Source organism: Tiliqua scincoides, chromosome 4, assembly GCF_035046505.1.
Source record: "Tiliqua scincoides isolate rTilSci1 chromosome 4, rTilSci1.hap2, whole genome shotgun sequence".
NCBI lineage: Eukaryota > Metazoa > Chordata > Lepidosauria > Squamata > Scincidae > Tiliqua > Tiliqua scincoides.
This window is the reverse complement of record NC_089824.1, coordinates 161,717,414-161,741,967: the sequence shown is the minus strand read 5'-3', so window position 1 is coordinate 161,741,967 and position 24,554 is coordinate 161,717,414. Positions and strand designations below refer to the sequence as shown.

General features: G+C 43.2%; 1 protein-coding gene across 1 annotated transcript in view; it reads left to right on the top strand.

The window, feature by feature from the left end:
• LOC136648508 (vitamin D3 hydroxylase-associated protein-like) overlaps nt 1-18,635 on the top strand; it is a 31,210-nt gene extending 12,575 nt beyond the window's left edge. The window contains exons 7-17 of the mRNA XM_066624624.1: nt 971-1,177; nt 3,455-3,495; nt 4,483-4,607; nt 6,548-6,673; nt 9,679-9,776; nt 11,184-11,283; nt 12,558-12,601; nt 13,098-13,137; nt 15,084-15,192; nt 15,916-16,061; nt 18,501-18,635. Of these exons, the coding sequence (XP_066480721.1) occupies nt 971-1,177; nt 3,455-3,495; nt 4,483-4,607; nt 6,548-6,673; nt 9,679-9,776; nt 11,184-11,283; nt 12,558-12,601; nt 13,098-13,137; nt 15,084-15,192; nt 15,916-16,061; nt 18,501-18,635 (1,171 nt within the window). The remainder of the gene's footprint in view (nt 1-970; nt 1,178-3,454; nt 3,496-4,482; nt 4,608-6,547; nt 6,674-9,678; nt 9,777-11,183; nt 11,284-12,557; nt 12,602-13,097; nt 13,138-15,083; nt 15,193-15,915; nt 16,062-18,500) is intronic.
• The last annotated feature ends 5,919 nt before the right edge of the window (nt 18,636-24,554 follow it).

Genomic DNA, 24,554 nt, shown 5'->3' with positions numbered 1-24,554 from the left:
TGAGTGGATAGATACTGAGGGAGCACATATTATCCATGTCTGGAGGGTTCTCCTAACTGAGACAGCTCCATGCAATGCTTGCCTCTTTATATGCTGATTGGTGAGGCTTGGTGGAGTTGGTGGAGAGCAGAACAACGTCCTCTTGTTCTTTTCCCTAGTTCTCCTACCCCCAGTTCAGAATGAAAATAAGTTCTGCTAACCAGGTCTTTACCTGCTTCATAACTATGAAGGATGAGTAGCCAATGAGAATTATGTGTCCTTGCTGTTTTTCTTTGATAGACAGAGAGGATGGCAAGAAAATGCTCTTGGCAGATCACAGCAGTAATAAGCGAATACAGGATGGTGGGTGTTCTTTTCAGTAGGCAGGGCCCTAGCTGGGAAAAATCCGACAAAGACCATCACTTTTAGTTGTATATAAATGATGAATTAGTGCTGAACTTATAGGAGTGTCATGCTCCAAGTGAGGACGTGGACTTCCAAAGTTTGGTCTTGGTTTCAGCAGCTGAAGTCTTAGTTTCCCTTAGAGTGCATTGTTGTGGAAACGGTTTCTTCTCAAGCCGAACTGAATGAATTTTTGTGTGAACTTTGCCTTCAATGGTATCGTATTGCACCTCAGGGCTTGTTTCACAATACATGTTGCCCAACCAACTCTGCTGTCTGTTCCCAGCACACTATCATCTGGTTCATCTGAAAAATCGCTAGAGATAAGCCTTAATATAATGTATTAGGAATTTCAAGGTTACTTGTTTGTCAACATTATCCAATGCAAGGGATCTTAACTCAGAAGTGAGTCCCACAGAGTTCAGTAGGGTTTTATTTCTGGTTTCGATTGAGTTTCATTTGTGGTAGATGTCATTCCTTTCTTAAAAAGCAACTTCAATACACCTCACTTCTGCATTCCCTCTGTTTAACATGCAGCATCCCAGTGTTCTGGAGAAAAATTAACTGCTGTACTTTTGTCATCTTAAAGCTATGAATGCAGCAATTCCATTTTTGGCCAAACAGTGAACCCTCATGATCATAAGAGAGTTCCTGGTGGTTCATCTGGAGGAGAAGGTGCACTGATTGCAGGAGGAGGCTCTATCCTGGGATTTGGGACAGACTTGGGTGGAAGTATCCGCCTACCATCCAGCTTCTGTGGTATTTGTGGGCTAAAGCCAACAGGAGGTAGACTAAGGTATGTACAAAAGAATGCCTCCTGGCAGCTATTGTCAGCTGCCTTGGAATCTTGTTTGACATTGATATACCTATTTGGGGCTAATGCTTTGTGAAAAAACCTGCATCTGTAATTTGTTTCACCAGTCATGAAATGTTTCACTGGTAGAATCTGACTCTGTCTATACCACTCTCCTACTCCATATTGAAATGATAGTCCTAAACTTCAGGCAGTTTCCCAAGCAGTAACTGATAATAAATGCAAGTTTAGTTGCTCTAGTCTAGGCAAAGAAGTGACTGAATGTGAAGGCCACACCTGGAGTATTGTGTCCAGTTCTGGTTGTCGCATCTCAAAAAAGGCATAGTGGAAATGGAAAAGGTGCAAAAGAGAATGATTAAGATGATTACTGGGCTGGGGCACCTTCCTAATGAGTAAAGGCTACGGCGTTTGGGCCTCTTCAGCCTAGAAAAGAGATGCCTGAGGGGGGACATGATTAAGACATACAAAATTATGCAGGGGATGGACAGAGTGGATAGAGAGATGCTCTTTACACTCTCACATAACAGCAGAACCAGGGGACATCCACTAAAATTGAGTGTTGGGAGGGTTAGGACAGATAAAAGAAAATATTTCTTTACTCAGTGTGTGGTCAGTCTGTGGAACTCCTTGCTGCAGGATGTGGTGATGGCATCTGGCCTGGATGCCTTTAAAAGGGGATTGGACAAGTTTCTGGAGTAAAAATCCATTACGGGTTACAAGCCATGATGTGTATGTGCAACCTCTTGATTTTAGAAATGGGCTATGTCAGAATGCCAGATGCAAGGGAGGGCACCAGGATGAGGTCTCTTGTTATCTGGTGTGCTCCCTGGGGCATTTGGTGGGCCGCTGTGAGATACAGGAAGCTGGACTAGATGGGCCTATGGCCTGAACCAGTGGGGCTGTTCTTATGTTATGTTCTTATGAATTAAGCAATAATTTCAGCACATTGGATGTTACTTTCTGTGTACTTCAAGTCCTGACTTCTATTTCAAGACAAACTTGGTACTGTTTGTATAAAATGTATATATAAAATGTGGGATGGACCAAATTCACCTTTGGAACTGATATTCTCGCACGCTAGAAGTGGATGATTGATTTTTATGTGCAAAATTCTTCTGCAAATACAACCCTCTGGTATGTAGTATATACTAGAACTTCCTCTTGAAAACATCTGCTATCCTAGTCTAGCTCTATGATAGTGAGCTGATTTGCAGGATGAGACTCGTAGTACAACTGTAGGTATGTTTATTTGGAAGATAAGTCCTATTGCATTCAGGAAGTCTTAGGACCCAATCCTATCCAACATTCCAGTGCTGATGCAGCCCTGAGATAAGGCAACAAATGTTCCCTTATCTTGGGAAGGCTCCTGTGACTGCTCCACCACCACAGAATGCAGCATGCACCCCCATTGGCACAACTGCATCAGCACTGGTAAGTTGGATAGGATCGGGCCCTCACTCTCAGGGAAGTACGCATAGGATTGCAGAGTAAGTTAAGCTTCATTTCACATGACATTTATATGTTTGCTGTCACAAGCGACTACAGGTTGTTTTGCCTAAAAACTAGAAGTTGTTTAATCATTTGGCCTCTTACTTGGAACAAAATCTACATAAAGGAGACTTTTTTTTAAAAATAGGATGAGTTATTCTCAATGGTAGGCAGGTGACTATAAGGCAGTGGTGTCCAAAGATTTTGGCAGGAGGGCCACATCATTTCTCTGACACTGTGTCGGAGGCTGGGAGAAAAAAGAATTAATTTACATTTCAAATTTGAATGAATTTACATATGTCTACATAAATGTATATATTAAAAATGAACTTATATGAATGATGAAGGTCTTGCAATAGCTCCAGGCCTATAAAAGGCCTTGCACAAAGCAAGGCTGGCCTTTCCTTTGCTGCCGCTACTGCATCACAGATGTGAAACTGCAAGCAGTGAAGGGAGCCCTCATCCCACAGCTCACATGATAGGTCAAATAGTTGCCCTCACACTGAGAGCAGTTGTGTGGGGCCAGTGTGGGCTCCAGCAAATCTCTGGAGGGCTAGAGGCTCATTGGAGACTGGGGGCTCCCTGAGGGCTGCATTGAGAGGCCTTGAGGGCCTCAAGTGGCCCCAGGGCCGGGGTTTGGGCACCCCTGCTATAAGGCCTGAGACCAAACTTTTAGGGCATTGCTTTCACAGGATGGAAATCTGGTTTTCCTCATTTTCAAAGAAGTTGCTTGTGAATGTATCTGATTTATTATTATTCTTTGTTCTACAGTTATTCAGGAATAACAGGTCCTATTGAAGGAATCCTCTCAGGTAAATTATTTCTTCTTTTTCTGTCCAAAATGGAGAAAAAATAAAATATAAATTTTGACTGAATGTGGGGGAAAAAAACTTTGTTCACGCTGGGGTCAAAGGAATATTATGTGGATCAGTGTAGATACAAATTTTAACAAGAGATCTGGAGAGGAGGATAATTTCTAGGGTATATACATTATCCTAAATTAGAATGGATGATGGCCGGATCCCAAAGGATCTCCTCTATGGAGAACTCAAGCAAGGAAAGCGCCCTACAGGTAGACCACAGCTGCGATACAAGGACATCTGCAAGAGGGATCTGAAGGCCTTAGGAGTAGACCTCAACAGGTGAGAAACCCTGGCCTCTGAGCAGCCCGCTTGGAGGCAGGCTGTGCAGCATGGCCTTTCCCAGTTTGAAGAGACACTTGGCCAACAGTCTGAGGCAAGGAGGCAAAGAAGGAAGGCCCATAGTCAGGGAGACAGACCAGGGACAGACTGCACTTGCTCCCGGTGTGGAAGGGATTGTCACTCCCGAATTGGCCTTTTCAGCCACACTAGATGCTGTTCCAGAACCACCATTCAGAGCGCGATACCATAATCTTTCGAGACTGAAGGTTGCCAACAACAACAACTAAATTAATAAGAGTTCCTATCTATAATCTGGGCTTGATGGACACAGCAGGTCAGACGCTGAATCAGTTGTTACTGGCCCTGTTCCCCATGCTTCTTATCTGCAGGGTGCTTGTATATGTTTGTCCATGTATCCTTCACTTAGAAAGAAAAAGGGAGAAAAAGCTAGGGGACAGCCATTTTGTCTTAAATAATGCATTCTCTATTTCTTAAGTCTGCTCATGTTATTGTATTTTTGATGGCACCAGATCTCCTGGTCTGGATTCTGTGTGCTCAGCTTGAATGGTTCTGTTTTGGGAATGAGAAAGTCAGGATATCAGTTCTGAAGCTGTGAAATGAATAAATAAAATGCTCATCTGCTCCTTTTGATTCCAGTTGCAGGAGCAGTGGGGCCGATGGCAAAGGATGTGGACAGCCTGGCTTTGTGCATGAAGGCACTCTTGTGCGATGACATGTTCCAACTGGATCCGACTGTGCCGCCTATGCCATTTAATGAAAAGGTTGAGCAAGAATTAGGTTGCAAATTATTCTGTGTGACAACGTACTTTATAGAACCTCATGGGTTTTCCAGTTGCAGACCCTGGATCATCATGCGTTCCTGTACAGTATCTTGGCTGGATCTGCTAGACACTTCTAACCTGAACCTTTGCAGTGTTAGAGACTCTCTGGAAAGGAGCAGGCTGTTTCTATTATGTTAACTTCCCCCCTTCTGCTTTAGCTTGGTGCAGAATGTTCCCTTTTTATACTGTATAGCAGTGGTTCTCAGATGTTTAGCACTGAGACCCACTTTTTTAGAATGGGGATCTTGTCAGGTCCCACCGGAAGTGACATAATCAAGCAGGAAAATTTTTAACAATCCTAGGCTGCAATCCTACCCACACTTACCCAGGAGTAAATCCCATTTACTATCATTGTTAAAAACGTATACATAGTAGCCTGTTGAAAGTACAGAGCTGCAACATTTCCCCAGATACAGTCACATACCATAGTAACAGCAAGTCTAATATATTAAAAATAAAATATTGAAATGAATGGGGACCCACCTGAAATTGGCTTGCGACCCACAGTTTGAGAAACACTGCTCTATAGTATAAAAACACCTATAAAACAACTCATTTGCAAGTACACAGTTTCATAATGCAGCATTATTAACCAGCTCCTTCACATATTTTAGAACAAACAATAATGCAACTACCTGCAACCAGAGTTAAGTAAGCTCAAACAATTTTATATGATACCCTTTAATTCAAAGAATTTGTTTTGATTTGAATTTGCAATTCCTGGGGGCAAATGAGAATTGGATTTGGGAGGTGATGTGGAATCTTTAGATCTCCGGCTTCATGGAAGTGGAAAAAAAGAGATGCTCTATTTTTTGCCTCGTTTTAAGTTGTTTTATGTTTGAAGGAAGAGGTTTCTATCTCTTGCCTGCTGTTATGGCCTGATCAGCTTTAAAGGACAATTTTGCTTTAACTGCTGTAATCTGAGATATTTCGAGAAGGGGAGGGGAACCATGGTGAATATTTCCCCTGTGGTGAGGTGGAAGTTTCTTAAGTAGCTTTGTGGTAGAGTTTGGAATACCTCATGTTAGTGCAGACTAAGGTTGCCAGTTTGCTGCCCCAAATGACCCTGCTTCTCCAGCTTTTTTTCCTCAGGCAGACTATGTAACTTCATCTCTGCTGCTGGCTCTGCCCCTTGACTCCATAGTTCTGCTGCAGTACCAGATTTTTACCCAGTTTGTCAAGGTTTGGCAGACTAGTTATAGAACCAGGCCCCACTTCAGAAATCTCAGGTTTGAGAATGTTTCTGACTTTCCATCCCCACTGCAGAGTAGTAAAGTGAAGGGAAAAAGTCTAAACTAGTTTGGTTGGAATTAGGTATGATAAGAGTGACAAAGATGCTGCTGGTGGACCATATCAATTTACTGCCTGTTCCTCATAATGTGTGCTGTATCAAGAATGTTGTTGTAAAAAGTGACTACTTTCTCAGTAAACTTTGCTTTCTACAAAGAGGACAGAGGGATAGCAAAAGAAACTAAAACCGAATTAGATGGAGGTAAAGTGGAAATAGATGTGGTAGAGGATGCGGAGCTCTGCCTTTGCCAAAAACAACAATCCTTGAGTCCCTTTCATCCACAATGTTACTGAGGGAAAAGGGTGACCTTTCATATTGTGCTCCCACTTGCAAATCTGATTGCCCCAAACAGTGTTGGTGCCAGAAAAAATGCATAATGTGATGTCATTGCGTCCTGTATGTTTCATTCCTACACATTACACAAGAGAGAAGGAAAAACTTGATATGAATTTACTGTTTCTGTTTTCTGTGGATTCACATAGTGTGACATCTGCCCCACTCCCCAAAATCTACTGTCATGGTTTTATTCTGCAGCTATTCATATAGTGATAGTATTAACTGAAAATGTTCTGGGTTTTTTTCCCCCTAGGTGTACTCTAGCTCTGCTCCACTCCGGATTGGATATTATGACACTGATGGCTATTTCTTGCTACCTCCCTGCATGCGACGGGCTGTGCATGAAACCAAGAAACTTCTCCAAGAAGCTGGTCATACGGTGTGTACATTTTGTGTTGCGTTTGTCTACGTAGCCAAAATGTGAAAGCTGCTTGCAAAATGATAGGCAAGATACTGTCAGAAGCAGCTGTTGAGCAGAAGAGTGCATAGAGGCCTAGATCTCACCGAAATGATAAACCTGTGCCAGGAATGTATCTCTACAGACTTCAGGTGGAGCCTGTCATGATGGAACATTTCTCCACCAATACACAGAACACTTGCATGTCAGGGAAAAGAGTTGCAGTTGAAGGGGGCACATGTGAGCAGAAAACAGACACAATGACTAAGTGACAGCCCTCCTGCCCTTCCCTCTACCAACTGGTTGATCTAAGGCAAGGGTGCTCAATAGGTGGATCATGATCTACTGGTAGATCGCGAGGCAAAATGAGTAGATCACGGAGTGCCGACCCCCCCCTCTTCAGGTGCCTCTGGGAGAAAATGCCGGGAGTAAGCCCCATTGTACTCAATGGGGCTTACTCCCAGGTAAGTGTGGCTAGGATTGCAGCCTCACAGCCTAATCCTAGGCATGTCTACTCAGGAGTAAGTCCTGTTATACTCAGTGGGGCTCAAGGTACACCAACATACATTGTACACATAAATGTTATATGTTATGATGGCGCGAACATTGTAAAAAAAACTCTGGTAGATCTCCGGGCCTTGCTGGGTTTCAAAGTAGCTCTCGAGCCAAAAAAATGTGAGCACCCCTGATCTAAGGTATATTTGGGAATTGGTAAATAAATCTGCTGCTACCATTAATGTGAAAGTGGTTTCACTTTCTGCAGAGTGGTAGGCTGCAGTACTGCAACTGAAAACTCTCCCCACCACCTGAGTTCAATCCTAGTGGAACTGGGATCTCAGATACTTGGTATGAGGTTAACTCAGCCTTCCACTCTTCTGAGGCCAGTAAAATGGTAACATGACTGGGGAAGGCAATGACAAATCACCCTGCTTATAATTTGTCAGCAAAGCGTTGCTGAAATCATAGCGTTATCTGGGCCCTGCCTTCCAAATGTTTTGCCTAGCCCAGGGGTGTCCAAAGTTTTTGGCAGGAGGGCCACATAATCTCTCTGACACTGCGTCAGGGGCCGGGGAGAGAAAGAATTAATTTACATTTTAAATTTGATTAAATTTACATAGGTTTACATAAATGAATATATTAAAGATGAACTTATATGAATGAATGAAGGTCTTGCAATAGCTCCAGGCCTATAAAAGGCCTTGCACAAAGCAAGGCCGGCCTTTCCTTTGCTGCCGCTACTGCACCACAGACATAAAACAGCAAGTAGTGGAGCAAGACCTCATCCCACAGCTCACACAAAGAGGTCAAACAGTTGCCTTCATGCTGAGAGCAGTTGTGTCAGGCCAGTGTGGGCTGCAACAAATCTCTGGAGGGCCAGAGGCTCATTGGAGACTGGGGGCTCCCTGAGGGCCGCATTGAGAGGCCTCGAGGGCCGCATGTGGCCCCAGGGCCGGGGTTTGGACACCCCTGGCCTAGCCAAATGGGCTTATCTTCCCAATTGGTGGACTCATACCAATCTTAGCAGCAGATTTGACCAAAATTATTTGGGAAAAGCCCAGCAATGATGACAGTGAATACACATAGTATTTGCCTGGGGCACCATGTGGCCCCTCCTGGAATGTGCTGAATTCAAAAAAATATAGGGCTTGTTGCAGGCAGGTCACTCAAAGATGTTTAGGATGCTGGAGCATCACAGAAGCTTCTGAAGAGTTAAAAGGGTATAAAAGTAAGCATAAAATAGGGGGAAATCAGGGATTTTTTTTTTTAAATCACAAGGGTAAATTAAAAGCTCTCGCCATAATATCTAATTTACCATGTGGAAGGGATTTGTTTTTCCTATGGAGGAGAGAAGCATTCAATCACAGTCTGAAGTGGTACAACAGTTCAGGCACAGTTTTATCACCTCAGTGAGTACTAAGAGTACATTTACGTAGGCCTTGGGTGAACATAAAGGAGGAGCAGAGTGCAAAAGTTGAGACCCTCAGTAGTGTCACTACAAGTTCAAACATTCTAGTTAATGTTTATTTCTTCACTGTAGTTTTTTAAAAAAATATTCTGTTCTCCCAAGGAGATCAGAGCAATGTTTTAGCTTCACAACAGCCTTGTGTGATTAGGCTTATTTTGCAGCTGGGGATGAGAGGTTAGAACATGGGCCTTCAATTTCAAAACCACAACTGTGGTCACTACAGCAGAAGTTGTTTTCTTCTGCTTTGTCAGTTTAGACTCTAGAGATTTGTAGGATGTTCCTGCAAAGCCTTGACTGAAAGGTAATGCCACAAAATGTAGTCCACAAGACACGGCTGGGAGTAGCCTAATCTCAGCAGCAAGACAGCTAATGATGGGACCATCAGTTCCCTGATTGCATTTCCTGAGACTTTTCTTTATCATGTGAAGTTGCTTCAGGTTGAAGTGCTGGGAGAAAAGACGTAACCCTTTCTCCACCTACTGTTTTCCATTGAAAATTGCATCCCACCAGCTGCTTTTTGACCTGAGAAGAGACAGAAAAGATCTTGATGTCCTGGTATCTTGGTGCTGTTGGGGAGAAAAAGTAGCTGGAGGGGGGAATTTTGAGCAGACAATGTGTAGACAGAGAAAGGGTTACATAATCAGACGCAGGGACGCTTGGGTGGGAGGGCCGTCCAGCAGCAATGCTCCGCTTGCCATGCTCTTCTCACGATGTCTTGGCATGGGAGATTCCATGCCTTAGCATAAACTGTAGCATAATGTGCTGGCGGCAGGTGGTCAACTCACCACCCCAGTGTAGGGCTCCTCTAGGTACAGGGCCTAATTTGGTCAAATTTCCTAAGGCTGGCTCTGACTTGGGAAGTACTTGTAGCATAACTCAGGCTGCAATCCTAACCACACTTTCCTGAGAGTAAGCCCCGTTGAACAAAATAGGACTTACTTCTGAGTAGACCTGGTTAGGATTGTGCCCGCAGTCAATTAGCTGGTATTCGTTGTCTTACTAAATAAACTTTTATTTGCAGCTCATTCCCTTCAGTCCACCTTCAGTGGCTTATGTCATAGATGAACTTTTTATCAAAGGAGTTTTTGCTGATGGAGGCTCAACTCTCCTGGCCATGTTGTAAGTAATTATGTACTTTGAGGCACTTCAAGGACAGCATCAAAGCTGTGTAAACGTTCAAAGCAAACTCTGTGGTTATCAAGTTGGCTTCCTTATCAATAATAATAATATTTCCTAGTAAGTCAGGGTGATTATCCACAGGATGTAGGAAATGTTATTAGCAAATCTGATTAGGCTTGTCTCTCTTCATCAGATCACTTGGTCAAAGTCAAATTTGCCAGGTTAATATGACCTAAACTTGGATTAATCACATTTGTTGATCCTTTTCTGTGGGCTAGCAGCGACTGTGCAAACTTGCTGAACTGGAATAATCAGATTTAAACCTGGATTAAAATTTTTAAAAAAAACCTGGATGAAAATGCTTAGGTCTTACCCACAACTGGATTTTGGTATTTGGAGTCCATAGATAATTCATCTTATTTAGCATTTTAGTTGATGTTTTTTCTGCAAATGAATAGCTGGAAAGATAAAGGGATGCTTGTGCCTGTGTATTCAAATGTTTAAAGAATCAAGTAACTTTTGGTGTTAATGATGTAAAAGGACAGTGACCATTATGAACTTAAATTGTAACCTTGAGCCAAATTTTGATTCTAAAATATGGTTGCTTGGAGGCAATATGATTTATGTTGCTCCCTTCCACATCTTCCACCATCATGGTAAATATGGGATGTATACTTCATCCAGAGTACAAGTGATCTGGGACAAGTCCTGCTTCAGCTTTTGTACTTCCAAAGTAACATGTGAGTATTCATACCACTTTCCATTAAACTGTTCTTGGGATAAGTGAGCTTGAACATCTGAAACATAAAGCAGTACTGGATAAATAATACAAAACATAGGGAGGTTATGAATAAAATCATTGCCTAGAGTTTCACTGGAGCTTCTTGAAGTGCCCCAAGCTTGGAGCCCCAAGGGAAATGGTGTAAAGGTTAAAACGGACTGAGGTGAGATGCCCAGTTCTTCAGATACTTGCCAGACAGTGATGAGCTTCGCAAGGTGTGAAGGAATGGCATGAGTACCCCTCGAATCCACCACTTAATTAATGTACAACATGGAGACTCCATTCATGTGATCTTCCACCATTCATTTTTTGATTGGATGCATATGTAGACCCTCACCTCAGAGAATTTGCTCCATAGGCTGTTTCAGTTGTGTGGAGAGGAGGTGACAGCACTGCTCCTGTACCACAAACAGTCTGCCAACACTGAGCATCTGTGTGAGCAGGACTGAGTGAGAAGTGCTGTGGTGGTATTCTATCTGGCAGTGTACATCTGTGACCAATGCTGCATTTTTAGCATAGGAAACTTTTTTTGGCTGCCAGAGAGTACATTCTACTGGGTAATTTTGCTATGTATAGAAGAGCTGGTTTGTCCTACCTTATTGCCTTCTTTCTTTGCTGTCTTACAGTGAAAAAGACATAGTAGATCCAAGCCTGAAATACCAGGTGAATATCCTAAAACTCCCACATGTGGTTAAGAAAGTTTTGGCCAAGATCATCAAACCATGGGTGAGTCTTGGACCTCTTTAGGTTTTCATTCAATATTAAACTACTCATCTTGTTTGCTTCTTCTAAAGAGAAGTTAAAATAAATTATCATATTCTAATATTGTAAAATGAAATAGGAAACATCATTAGTATATCTTTTTATGTACAGTTGATTTCTGCCACAAGAAGGAACTGCTTAGACCCTTATTACATGCTATTTGTTTTGACTTATTGTGAGCCCCAGCCACTTTTGTTAGGCACATATTTACTTTCCGCTTAGTAACTAAATGTTTGGAGTTTGGATTTATTCCATTACTATCTACAGGTGAACGATAACTGTACCAAATTTTAATCTTCCTAGTTTAGGAAGAGGTGCTGGTAAGAATGAACCACAATTGTGAAAGCCAAGAACCACAGAAAATGTGGATACTAAGGGCGTAATCCTAACCCACTTTCCACACCGACATAAGGACAATGCAGCTCCAAGGTAAGGGAACAAATGTTCCCTTACTTTGAGGAGAACTCCGTGGGTGCCACCCAACCTCAGGATGCAGCACACGTCCCATTGGCACCGCTATGCCAGTGCTGGAAAGTTGATTAGGATTTGGGCCTCAGTCTATCAGTTTAGTAGCAAAGGAGAAGGTTACTGGGTTTTTGTAGCAGTTGAGGAAAGAACGAGAACAGGTTACCAACTTAACTGTCAGGAACATGTCTTTGGTCCAACTGCAGTTTGAATATGAAGTGAAATTGAAAACATCAGCTCTACACGTCCCAGGCAATGTACTATCTGATCTCCAGTATGTTTACTGTTGCAATTGGGGAGGGCAGGGCAGGGCAGGGCAGGAAGGGACCTGTTTCTGAATCCAAAGACTGCAGATCACCAAGTTGACCTGCTCTCTACAAATTTGTATGAGTGGCTCTTTGAGCAAGGGTGAGACTGATGTGTTTGTAAAACAGTTCAGTTGACTAGACATAAGGTTTTATAGGCCATTCTGGGATTTTTTTTTTGGGGGGGGGGCACTCAGGCAAGTAGCCAGATGTATGTTATTTGACTTACACAATAGCCTATGCTCCAAGGTTTTGGAAAAGTCTGAAATCATCTTCCAGATTCTTATCCAGTGACATTGAACCCTTCCCCTATCTTTATGAAGTATAGCGAAAATCTGTTGATAGTGGTTATGAAATTGAAAGAAAATGTTTCCCATTGTATAAAATATTCTATCATTTATTAACAAACTCTAATGATGGAACTAATGAATATACATATGTTCTCTCTCAATTTTGTTTTTATTCCAGTTTCCACGATTGGCCAGCTATCTGGATGCATTGTGTGGTGTGAGGTAGGTGTAGCAGTACATTCTTACAACTGTACAGAAATGAGGCCTATGCAGGGGTGGTGCCCTCAGAATTAGCACCTGCGGCCTTTTAATGAGCTAGATTTCCAGTTGCTCTAGTTAGCACAAAGTCCATGAGCAATGTGCCACACTGGGCTGGTATAGTTAAGTTGCACTAGGTTTTGCGCCATATTTTATCCCCAGTATTAATGTAGCTAGACCTTTGCACCATACTCTGTCCCCAGTATTAATGTAGCCAGATCAAAATTTTGAAAATTGAGGGTGTTTTGGGTCAAGATTTGATGTTGACAGTTAAAGGCAACTCTTTTGTTAGACATGAATTAGATACTCTGATGTCTGACAAACCCTTCACTTAGCTTGTTTTGTATGCATACAACCTTATTACCTGTCTAGCTGAATGAAAGTCCTCTATCACTTTATTATGATTGCTACATTAAAGTTTACTATATTAAATATTTCAATATGTGTGCTATGTTTTCAGGTCTGTGAAGGACGTGTGGGAGCAGCATGACAAAGTGATGGTAACTCTTTTTGAGTACAAATAGAAAAGAAAAAGCTTAATCTGTCCTGATAAAACAAAGTTACTGCAGGAAACTAGACTGTATATATGTGTACCTTTCTCTCCAAGGGCTTGCAAACTACTTTCCAGGGTAACTCTACTTTTGAACCTTGGTGTGAATATTTATGACCATAGTATGCTCAGACTCCTGCAAATTCTGCAACATAAAAGTCTAAAACAGAGCAATGTAAAATTCAAAACTGCAAAAATATTAACACTCTTTGATAAGTGCAAAATATCTAAAGTCACTTCAGTTTCATAACGGTGGCTGCAGAATTTGGACTTGGCTACCATGGGAAGTATTCTTCATAAGCAGGTTTTCTTGAGGTACATGAACTCGAGTCATGGCAAAAAATCATCTGAGCCACATGATTTCTTCAAACACTTATTCCAGCAGCAGTTGTCAGTTGTCTGGGATCCACCAGTGGGTCGTGACCCAAGTTTTGGTGTTTTGTAAAACTGACAGGGTGGATAATAATAATAACTAGGTGTTTATATACCGCCTTTCTGGTCATTGGATTACTCCTCTGACTTTATTCAAGGTGGTTTACATAGGCAGGCATTCCTAAATCCCTCAAGGGGATTTTTACAATCATAAAGGTTCTCTCTTTCAAGAACCAACAACATTTCAGAATGGATCTTCCTGGTTTGGTCTCACTTCTGGCCTCCAGTTCTCCCGTGCAGGCTGACAAGCAGCTTCATCTCTCACATGGAGGGCAACCAAGATGCTTCTTGCTCACACCAAGAGCAGGTGGAATTGCTCAGCTGGGCTTGTCAGCTGCTTCAAGGTCTCGCCATTCTGAGCTGTTCAGGGAGCTGCCGGTGTCCTCCAACCTTCTGATGTTATCTTCGGGCTAATGGAGGCTCTATCCTCTAGACCAGACCTCCAGCCCATAGGATTAGGCTATGTGCATCAAGGGTTAAACACACTGCTACTTCTGGGGAACACTGATGCACAATCACCATTATAGCCATGCTCTTGGCATTTATAAGTTGGGCAGCAGCCTCTAGGGTCTCTAAAATGTTTGAGAACTACCAAGCTAGGCTAACAGTATAGGACGCAGTAGAGTACAAATCCACACAGGCTTCATTAAATCCACAGTAAAGCTTCATTAAGTCCACACATGTTCATTATATGTGTGGTTTGCTCCTTGCAAACTGCTTGTTAAAAATAATTTGTGCGGGAGGACGAGAGAAAGAGCTCTAATTCTTTCTCTTTATTATAGTTCTAATCTGAATTGGGGCCCACCATGATTACTGTTTTCCCCAGGAGGAATGCTGCCATTTGTGCTAGGGTCCCCTCCTTAAATCCAAAGTAACTGATTAGCTGTCAGTGGAAATGTCCTAGGTATATTTATAAGGGCCCAGTCCAGCTTTCCAGCACTGATGCAGCTGTTCCAACAGGTCATGCGCTGCATCCCGCACTTGGGGGGGAGCAGTCATGGAGGCCTCCTTAAGCTATTTCTGCCCAATGTTGCATATACGTAACAGGGACTAAATGTGTACCCCTGTGAGCTGGGAAAAATGGGTTACGGTAGGGAAATATTTGTTTCCTTAACTTGGGGCTGCATTGCAGCTGCATCAGCACTGGAAAGTTGGATAGGATTGGGCCCAAAGACCAGGAAAAGTCAGGTGTCAGAGCAGCAAAGGTTTTGAGCTGAGGTGTACTAGTTCACATGGCAGTTCATGTGAAGTTGATCACGTTTCCAGCTATTGTGCTCCTTAGACGACAGCTGCAGAATTTCAAGGAATCTGAACTTTGTCAGATCTCTAAACCCATAATTTTACAGTTAGCCATATATTGGGGACATTGTAGTTGTAGCAAATCTGCATTGGCAGGGGGTTGGTCTTGATCTTTAGGCCTCTTCCAACTCTAGGACTCTAACTGCTCTTGCATTCCACACTAAGGCCTATCGTAAGAAGTTTGTTGAAGAGTGGAGGAAATGCAAGATAGATGTTGTCTTATGTCCAGTTTTGGGTCCTGCCTTTGCTCTTGGATATCCTGGAAAACTACTGGGTAAGCCTCATATTTAAAAGGAATCTGTCTTTCAATTAAGGAAGCACCATGAAGTTTCATAAACATTATTATTATTATTATTATTATTATTATTATTATTATTATTATTATTATTATTATTATTATTAACAGTATTTATATGCCGCTTTTCAACTGTCTGTCAAGGAATAGCAGCATTCTAAGACAGAGCAGCTAATTCTTCTTCCAATTCCTGGTTTATTGGAATCGGCATAAGACCTATGTGAGAGAAAGTAACGGTGAAGCAGTAAGAATGAAATCTGCCCTCATCTGCTTCAGATATTATAAATAAAATATATGTAAATGCACTTTATGAAAGGTGCTGTAGCTTGTTGGCAGAGCACTTGCGTTTAGATGGTTCCAATTTCAATCCCTGGCATCTTAAGGTAGGGCTGGAAAAGACCTCTGCCTGAAACCTTGGAGAAGTTTAATAAGCACTCTTTTTCTCTCTCGCAGCAACTCATTAGCTGCAAATGACAAGAGAAAATTCACAAATCTTGACCATATTTTCATGATATGGCAGATCTCAATTATCATGTGGGCTGCCCTTTCAGCAGTGACACCTCAGCACAGCTCAGCAGCTGATTTGGTGGTGATGGGAGAGCCCAAGGGCCTTAGGTTTGACACCCCTGGTGATATCAAGAAGTGACTTTTTTTGTTCGTGCATTCAACCAGACTTCTTCTTCCTCATATTCTTTTTGCCAGCTGCTGTCTCAAGCACCATGTTGTATAATGTTTTGAACTTTCCTGCTGGAGTGGTGCCAGTCACCACAGTTACAGAGGCTGATGAAGAAGAGTTGGGACAACACAGAGGACATTATGGGGATCCCTGGGATAAAAAACTGAAAGAGGTTTGTCTGGATTGGGATGAATTTTGAGCTGAGAATGTCAATATTCAATGAATTTTCCAAATGCACATTCTGATGCCAACATTTATCCCCCCTTCTGGATTTTCCACTGAAATTCAAGATCAAATTTTGACTTCAGAATTTGAAAACTCTGTTTTAACTGGATAAAATGAATGAAGCTGATATAACATTTACTGTATATTCTTGCAAGTCATCTCTATTGGTTAGATGCTACAAATGGTAACTGCTGTTTTATGTCAGGGCTATACTGTGGTACTGCCAGTGCACGCTCCCTTCACAGCTTCCAGTAATGTTTAGCTAAATCACATGAGGGATGTGAAGGCATATTGCTCCATATTTTCTCATCCCCCTCCAAGTGGCAACCAACAAAGTGGGGCAGAAATGGAAAAACAGTGAGCATGATGATATCCCATCATGCACCTACTGTTACTAAACATTACAAAGAAATACAGTAAGAAGATGTGAGATAGCCATGCGTTTAAGGTATATTTTAGTTCTCAGATATTTACTTCGATGTCAGAAACTGTCAAATGCTGATTTGGTCCTGCATGTCACCTGTCATATATCACAAAATGTTAACTGCTACTGCAAAATAATTGAATGTCAAACAGGAAATATTCACACATCCTGACAATATTTGGAAAGTGACTGACATCATTTGCAATGAAAAAAATTCTAATGAGGATTAATTGGAGCAAAGTTATTTCAGTGTTTGGTGATATATTGTGGTTGAGAAACGGAGAAGCACTACAGATATTCTCAGACCATAACAGGTTGATTAATTCCCCCTCCCCTTTAATGAAGGATTTACGTAAGCTGACTTGAGAGAAGCTCTTCAGTTCTAGAACATAGGAACAGCCCCACTGGATCAGGCCATAGGCCCATCTAGTCCAGCTTCCTGTATCTCACAGCAGCCCCACCAAATGCCCCAGGGAGCACACCTGATAACAAGACACCTGCATCCTGGTGCCCTCCCTTGCATCTGACATAGTCTATTTCTAAAATCAGGAGGTTGCACATACACATCATGGCTTGTAACCCGTAATGGATTTTTCCTCCAGAAACTTGTCCAATCTCCTTTTAAAGGCATCCAGGCCAGATGCTGTCACCACATCCTGTGGCAAGGAGTTCCACGGACCAACCACACGCTGAGTAATGAAATATTTTCTTTTGTGTGTCCTAACTCTCCCAACACTCAATTTTAGTGGATGTCCCCTGGTTCTGGTGTTATGTGAGAGTGTAAAGAGCATCTCTCTATCCACTTTACCCTTCCCATGCATAATTTTGTATGTCTCAATCATGTCCCCCCTCAGGCATCTCTTTTCTAGGCTGAAGAGGCCCAAACGCCTCTTTCCTCATAAGGAAGGTGCCCCAGCCCAGCAATAATCTTAGCTGCCCTCTTTTGCACCTTTTCCATTTCCACTATATCCTTTTTGAGATGCAGTGACCAGAACTGGACACAGTACTCCAGGTGTGGCCTTACCATAGATTTGTACAATGGCATTATAATATTAGCTGTTTTGTTCTCAATACCTTTTCTAATGATCCCAAGCATGGAATTGGCCTTCTTCACTGCCACCGCGCGTTGGGTCGACACTTTCATCGACCTGTCCACCACCACCCCAAGATCTCTCTCCTGATCTGTCACAGACAGCTCAGAACCCATTAGCCTATATCTAAAGTTTTGCCACCTCACTGCTCACCCCTGTCTCCAGGTCATTTATGAAGAGGTTGAAGAACACCGGTCCCAGGACAGATCCTTGGGGCACACTGCTTTTCACCTCTCTCCATTGCGATAATTGCCCGTTGACACCCACTCTCTGTTTCCTGGTCTTCAACCAGGTCTCAATCCAGGAGAGGACCTGCCCTCTAATTCCCTGACTGTGGAGTTTTTTCAGTAGCCTTTGGTGAGGGACCGTGCAGGATATAACCGTGCCTGAATTATTTGGTTTAACAACTACCCTCATTCTGCTGACTCTCATGGAGTTCAGGTCACTGTCAAGGGAGCAGTTCGGATGCTTCACTTCCAGACAGGCACGCAATAGCAGGTATATAATTTCTTATATTTCCCCCCCTCTTTTAACTAGTAGCCCCCAAGACGGTAGGTGGACGCAACGTGCGCATACACACAAAATCCATGTACGAATAATCTTTTCTCCCAGAAGTAAGAAACTGTCCTTTGTTCATTGGGAAAAGTTATATTCACTGTCTTAACTAATGTTCCACTTCTAAGCGGGTGGAATCTATGACTCTAAAGCTTCACCTCTGTGTATGCTTATTTGGGGAGTAAGCCCCACTGAACACTGTGAGCTTTTTTCAGAATATGCATATGTGTAGGACCAGGCTCTGTGTTTCTGTAAAGTTTGGGATCCAGGGACTGAGCTTTTGTATTAACTCTATTTTTTTTCACATCTCTTGCAGGCTGTGGAAGGTGCGGTGGGGCTTCCTGTGGCAGTTCAGTGTGTGGCTTTACCATGGCAGGAGGAATTATGCCTTCGATTCATGAAGGAGGTAGAGAAACTGACCTGTGAAAGGAGGAGGAAGAAGGATATATGACTCTAACAGAGGAGGCAACTTGCCTATGAAGAAAGCCATTGTCTTGATTAAAAAAAAATGAAGAGTCAAAGACTCTTGGCTTTCATGGAAACACCCATTTGGTTTCAGCATTTCTTTTGTGCCCTTGACCATTCCTAGCAAAGAGAGGGGTTTGACTTCTTTCTTGCTTGACTCTTCAGGGTCTCTAACTGGCCAATGAAAGATGATTTGTCATAACCCAGTTGTACTAGCCAAGTGTTGAGGATGAACAGGCAAGGCTGCTTTGGAATCCTGGTGTTTCACAGTGTGTCTTCCCTTGTATTGTTGTAGCTATATCCTGCTTTTTCACCACCACCATCTATTTTTCTATGGTTAGAATTCGGGGAACTCTTACTTGGATGCCAGTTCTATTGAAATCAGTGCTACCTGCTTCTAAGTAAATATGGTTGTTGGATTGGATTCTGTGGAATGTGTTCTTTGCATTTAACCTTCTGTGAGGGACAGGTTTGCAATGAAGCAAGCCGAGTATCAAACAAGAGAGTAAAGGATGGAAAATTGAAACATGGCTTTCCGCATTTCTAGAGCAAAAGGGATTTGCTTCACTTCTGTGTGTGCTAGCTGAAATATTGGGGCCATTTAACACTTCATGAGGGAGAAAGGGGAGGCTTTCCCATTGAAATCACACAAACATTCTTTATTTTGGCTGGATTGTGCCCAAAATCCTTTCTGTAGAAAAACTAAGAATCATTCAATTGTATGTGTGTCTCAAATTAAAAGTGACCATGAAAATCACAACATAAGAACATAAGAACAGCCCCACTGGATCAGGCCATAGGCCCATCTAGTCCAGCTTCCTGTATCTCACAGCGGCCCACCAAATGCCCCAGGGAGCACACCAGATAACAAGAGACCTCATCCTGGTGCTCTCCCCTACATCTGGCATTCTGACTTAACCCATTCCTAAAATCAGGAGGTTGCGCATACACATCATGGCTTGTACCCCATAATGGATTTTTCCTCCAGAAACTTGTCCAATCCCCTTTTAAAAGCGTCTAGGCTAGACGCCAGCACCACATCCTGTGGCAAGGAGTTCCACAGACCGACCACGCGCTGAGTAAAGAAATATTTTCTTTTGTCTGTCCTAACCCGCCCAACACTCAATTTCAGTGGATGTCCCCTGGTTCTGGTATTATGTGAGAGTGTAAAGAGCATCTCCCTATCCACTCTGTCCATCCCCTGCATAATTTTGTATGTCTCAATCATGTCCCCCCTCAAGCGTCTCTTTTCTAGGCTGAAGAGGCCCAAACGCCGTAGCCTTTCCTCATAAGGAAGGTGCTCCAGCCCCGTAATCATCTTAGTCGCTCTCTTTTGCACCTTTTCCATTTCCACTATGTCTTTTTTGAGATGCGGCGACCAGAACTGGACACAATACTCCAGGTGTGGCCTTACCATCGATTTGTACAACGGCATTATAATACTAGCCGTTTTGTTCTCAATACCCTTCCTAATGATCCCAAGCATAGAATTGGCCTTCTTCACTGCCGCCGCACATTGGGTCGACACTTTCATCGACCTGTCCACCACCACCCCAAGATCTCTCTCCTGATCTGTCACAGACAGCTCAGAACCCATCAGCCTATATCTAAAGTTTTGATTTTTTGCCCCAATGTGCATGACTTTACACTTACTGACATTGAAGCGCATCTGCCATTTTGCTGCCCATTCTGCCAGTCTGGAGAGATCCTTCTGGAGCTCCTCACAATCACTTCTGGTCTTTACCACTCGGAAAAGTTTGGTGTCGTCTGCAAACTTAGCCACTTCACTGCTCAACCCTGTCTCCAGGTCATTTATGAAGAGGTTGAAAAGCACCGGTCCCAGGACAGATCCGTGGGGCACACCGCTTTTCACCTCTCTCCATTGTGAAAATTGCCCATTGACACCCACTCTCTGCTTCCTGGCCTCCAACCAGTTCTCAATCCAGGAGAGGACCTGTCCTCTAATTCCCTGACTGTGGAGTTTTTTCAGTAGCCTTTGGTGAGGGACCGTGTCAAACGCCTTCTGAAAGTCCAGATATATAATGTCCACGGGTTCTCCCGCATCCACATGCCAACACTGACTAAAGGTGGGTCACCTGAAATAGTAGCAATCATATTGGTTGTGGATGACTCTTACCCTCATTTTACAATAAATCATGATAACCTCACCATTTTATACCTGGATATTAAAACCAATACATTTTTTTCCAGCATTGTATTGCTCCTCATTGTAATCCTATCTGCTGTAACTTTAATAAAATGCTAGAGGATCCTGCCTTTTAAACAGGGAGTATAAATCATGCACGCAAAAGTATGTGCTAACATTGAGACTCCAGATGCATGTTGAAAAAGTCACTCATTAATTTGAAAAGAGGCTACTGCTTTTGCAGTCTTCTTTAAATGTGTATAGCTAGGCTCTCCATATTTGAATCTTATTCGAAATGCATAGAGGCTCAGGTTTTTCCAAAGTGTGCATCAGGATTGTTTCTATAGGAATTGATGAAAGCGGTGGTGGTCCTTGGCCACTGTGGTACCCAGAGGCATGCCTGGATGTGCTCCCCACACCTTCTAAGGCCTTCACTTTTGGTTTTCAGTAGAAAACCAGTTGTGATGTTTAAAGCTCCAGCGGAGGCCTTAGAAGGCCTTCTGAGGACAGGCAAGACCATGTGCAACCTCTCTGGCTCTCAGAATGCTTTCGGGGGGGAAAGGCAGCTGGTGGGGGATGGCCTTTGGGGTGGCATGACTGGGATGATGGCAGCACCCCCCAGCTGTGCTGCCCAGGGCCACTTGTACCGGTGGATCCCCCCTTGGAGGTATGCCACCAGATGAAAGGAATTAATGAGGTTGGAAGTATCTTGTATGGCTTGTTCCATTTGCTTTAAGTAAATGTGATAAAGGGAAGGGCAGATGTTGGAGTTAAGGGAGAGCAATGACTCTGGGTGAGAGGCTAGAACTAGATCAAGAGGAGAGGAACAACATGTATAATTAGTGAGGTTAAACTGGGTATGTGTAGAAAATGCCCAAGGAGAAGGAGTGCAATGTCAAAGGCTGTGAAATGAGCGGAGATCATTGCCTGATTTAAAGTGCCACCTGCTGTCTGTGATGTGAATTATCCAGCTCTGTGGCCTCATTTCTGTACAGTTACTACTACCTTGCAGTGATGGAAAATTCATCTTCTGGAAATAGAGTGATCAGAGACTGAAAAGAAATTTGAAAGGAGGTGGCACAGAGGGACTTTGGCTGCAATCCTAATCACATTTTCCTAGCGTAAGCCCCATTGAACAAAATAGGACTTACTTCTTCTGAGTAGACCTGGTTAGGATTGTGCCCTTTGTCTCTTAAAAAGGAAGACTTTCCTTTTAAAAAAAAAGGAACATTTTGCCCATGTTCCTGTATCTGTGTACCCTGTATCTGTGTACTCTAATTCCTGAGAGAAGGTTATTCTCCAGCTGCAATGTACAGTATTAGGCTTCCTGTTTCTCTCTAGGTTACAAACTCCTTAAATGCCTGGATGGGATTTGGGGGTGGCTTCCAGAAGCAGGCAGGCAGGCAACTTTTGGCAGATCTGGGGACGAGCTCAGCTATAGTGGCATAGCTACGAGGGGACACACAGCACTGTAAGTTCTGCAAGGTCTGAAACATGTTCTGTAAGTGGGTCCTCCTACTTACTGTCAGAGCCATTTAGGCCATTTAGGAGAAGCTGAGGCCATTGCCGTCATCCAAGAAACTCTGCTTTAAACGAGAAAACCCTCAACTTGAGAGTCAAAGCACATATGATGCTGAATGTATCTTCTATATTATTAGTATAGCACCAACAGTGCTCATCGTGCTTTACACTGAATGGAAGAACAGACTTCTTCCCACAGGGACTTATAGTCATAAGAACATAAGAACAGCCCCACTGGATCAGGCCATAGGCCCATCTAGTCCAGCTTCCTGTATCTCACAGCGGCCCACCAAATGCCCCAGGGAGCACACCAGATAACAAGAGACCTCATCCTGGTGCTCTCCCCTACATCTGGCATTCTGACTTAACCCATTCCTAAAATCAAGAGGTTGCACATACACATCATGGCTTGTAACCCGAAATGGATTTTTCCTCCAGAAACTTGTCCAATCCCCTTTTAAAGGGGTCCAGGCCAGACACCATCAACACATCCTGTGGCAAGGAGTTCCACAGACCGACCACGCGCTGAGTAAAGAAATATTTTCTTTTGTCTGTCCTAACCCGCCCAACACTCAATTTTAGTGGATGTCCCCTGGTTCTGGTATTATGTGAGAGTGTAAAGAGCATCTCCCTATCCACTCTGTCCATCCCCTGCATAATTTTGTATGTCTCAATCATGTCCCCCCTCAAGCGTCTCTTTTCTAGGCTGAAGAGGCCCAAACGCCGTAGCCTTTCCTCATAAGGAAGGTGCCCCAGCCCCGTAATCATCTTAGTCGTTCTCTTTTGCACCTTTTCCATTTCCACTATGTCTTTTTTGAGATGCGGCGACCAGAACTGGACACAATACTCCAGGTGTGGCCTTACCATCGATTTGTACAACGGCATTATAATACTAACCGTTTTGTTCTCAATACCCTTCCTAATGATCCCAAGCATAGAATTGGCCTTCTTCACTGCCGCCGCACATTGGGTCGACACTTTCATCGACCTGTCCACCACCACCCCAAGATCTCTCTCCTGATCTGTCACAGACAGCTCAGAACCCATCAGCCTATATCTAAAGTTTTGATTTTTTGCCCCAATGTGCATGACTTTACACTTACTGACATTGAAGCGCATCTGCCATTTTGCTGCCCATTCTGCCAGTCTGGAGAGATCCTTCTGGAGCTCCTCACAATCACTTCTGGTCTTTACCACTCGGAAAAGTTTGGTGTCGTCTGCAAACTTAGCCACTTCACTGCTCAACCCTGTCTCCAGGTCATTTATGAAGAGGTTGAAAAGCACCGGTCCCAGGACAGATCCGTGGGGCACACCGCTTTTCACCTCTCTCCATTGTGAAAATTGCCCATTGACACCCACTCTCTGCTTCCTGGCCTCCAACCAGTTCTCAATCCAGGAGAGGACCTGTCCTCTAATTCCCTGACTGTGGAGTTTTTTCAGTAGCCTTTGGTGAGGGACCGTGTCAAACGCCTTCTGAAAGTCCAGATATATAATGTCCACGGGTTCTCCCGCATCCACATGCCAACACTGACTAAAGGTGGGTCACCTGAAATAGTAGCAATCATATTGGTTGTGGATGACTCTTACCCTCATTTTACAATAAATCATGATAACCTCACCATTTTATACCTGGATATTAAAACCAATACATTTTTTTCCAGCATTGTATTGCTCCTCATTGTAATCCTATCTGCTGTAACTTTAATAAAATGCTAGAGGATCCTGCCTTTTAAACAGGGAGTATAAATCATGCACGCAAAAGTATGTGCTAACATTGAGACTCCAGATGCATGTTGAAAAAGTCACTCATTAATTTGAAAAGAGGCTACTGCTTTTGCAGTCTTCTTTAAATGTGTATAGCTAGGCTCTCCATATTTGAATCTTATTCGAAATGCATAGAGGCTCAGGTTTTTCCAAAGTGTGCATCAGGATTGTTTCTATAGGAATTGATGAAAGCGGTGGTGGTCCTTGGCCACTGTGGTACCCAGAGGCATGCCTGGATGTGCTCCCCACACCTTCTAAGGCCTTCACTTTTGGTTTTCAGTAGAAAACCAGTTGTGATGTTTAAAGCTCCAGCGGAGGCCTTAGAAGGCCTTCTGAGGACAGGCAAGACCATGTGCAACCTCTCTGGCTCTCAGAATGCTTTCGGGGGGGAAAGGCAGCTGGTGGGGGATGGCCTTTGGGGTGGCATGACTGGGATGATGGCAGCACCCCCCAGCTGTGCTGCCCAGGGCCACT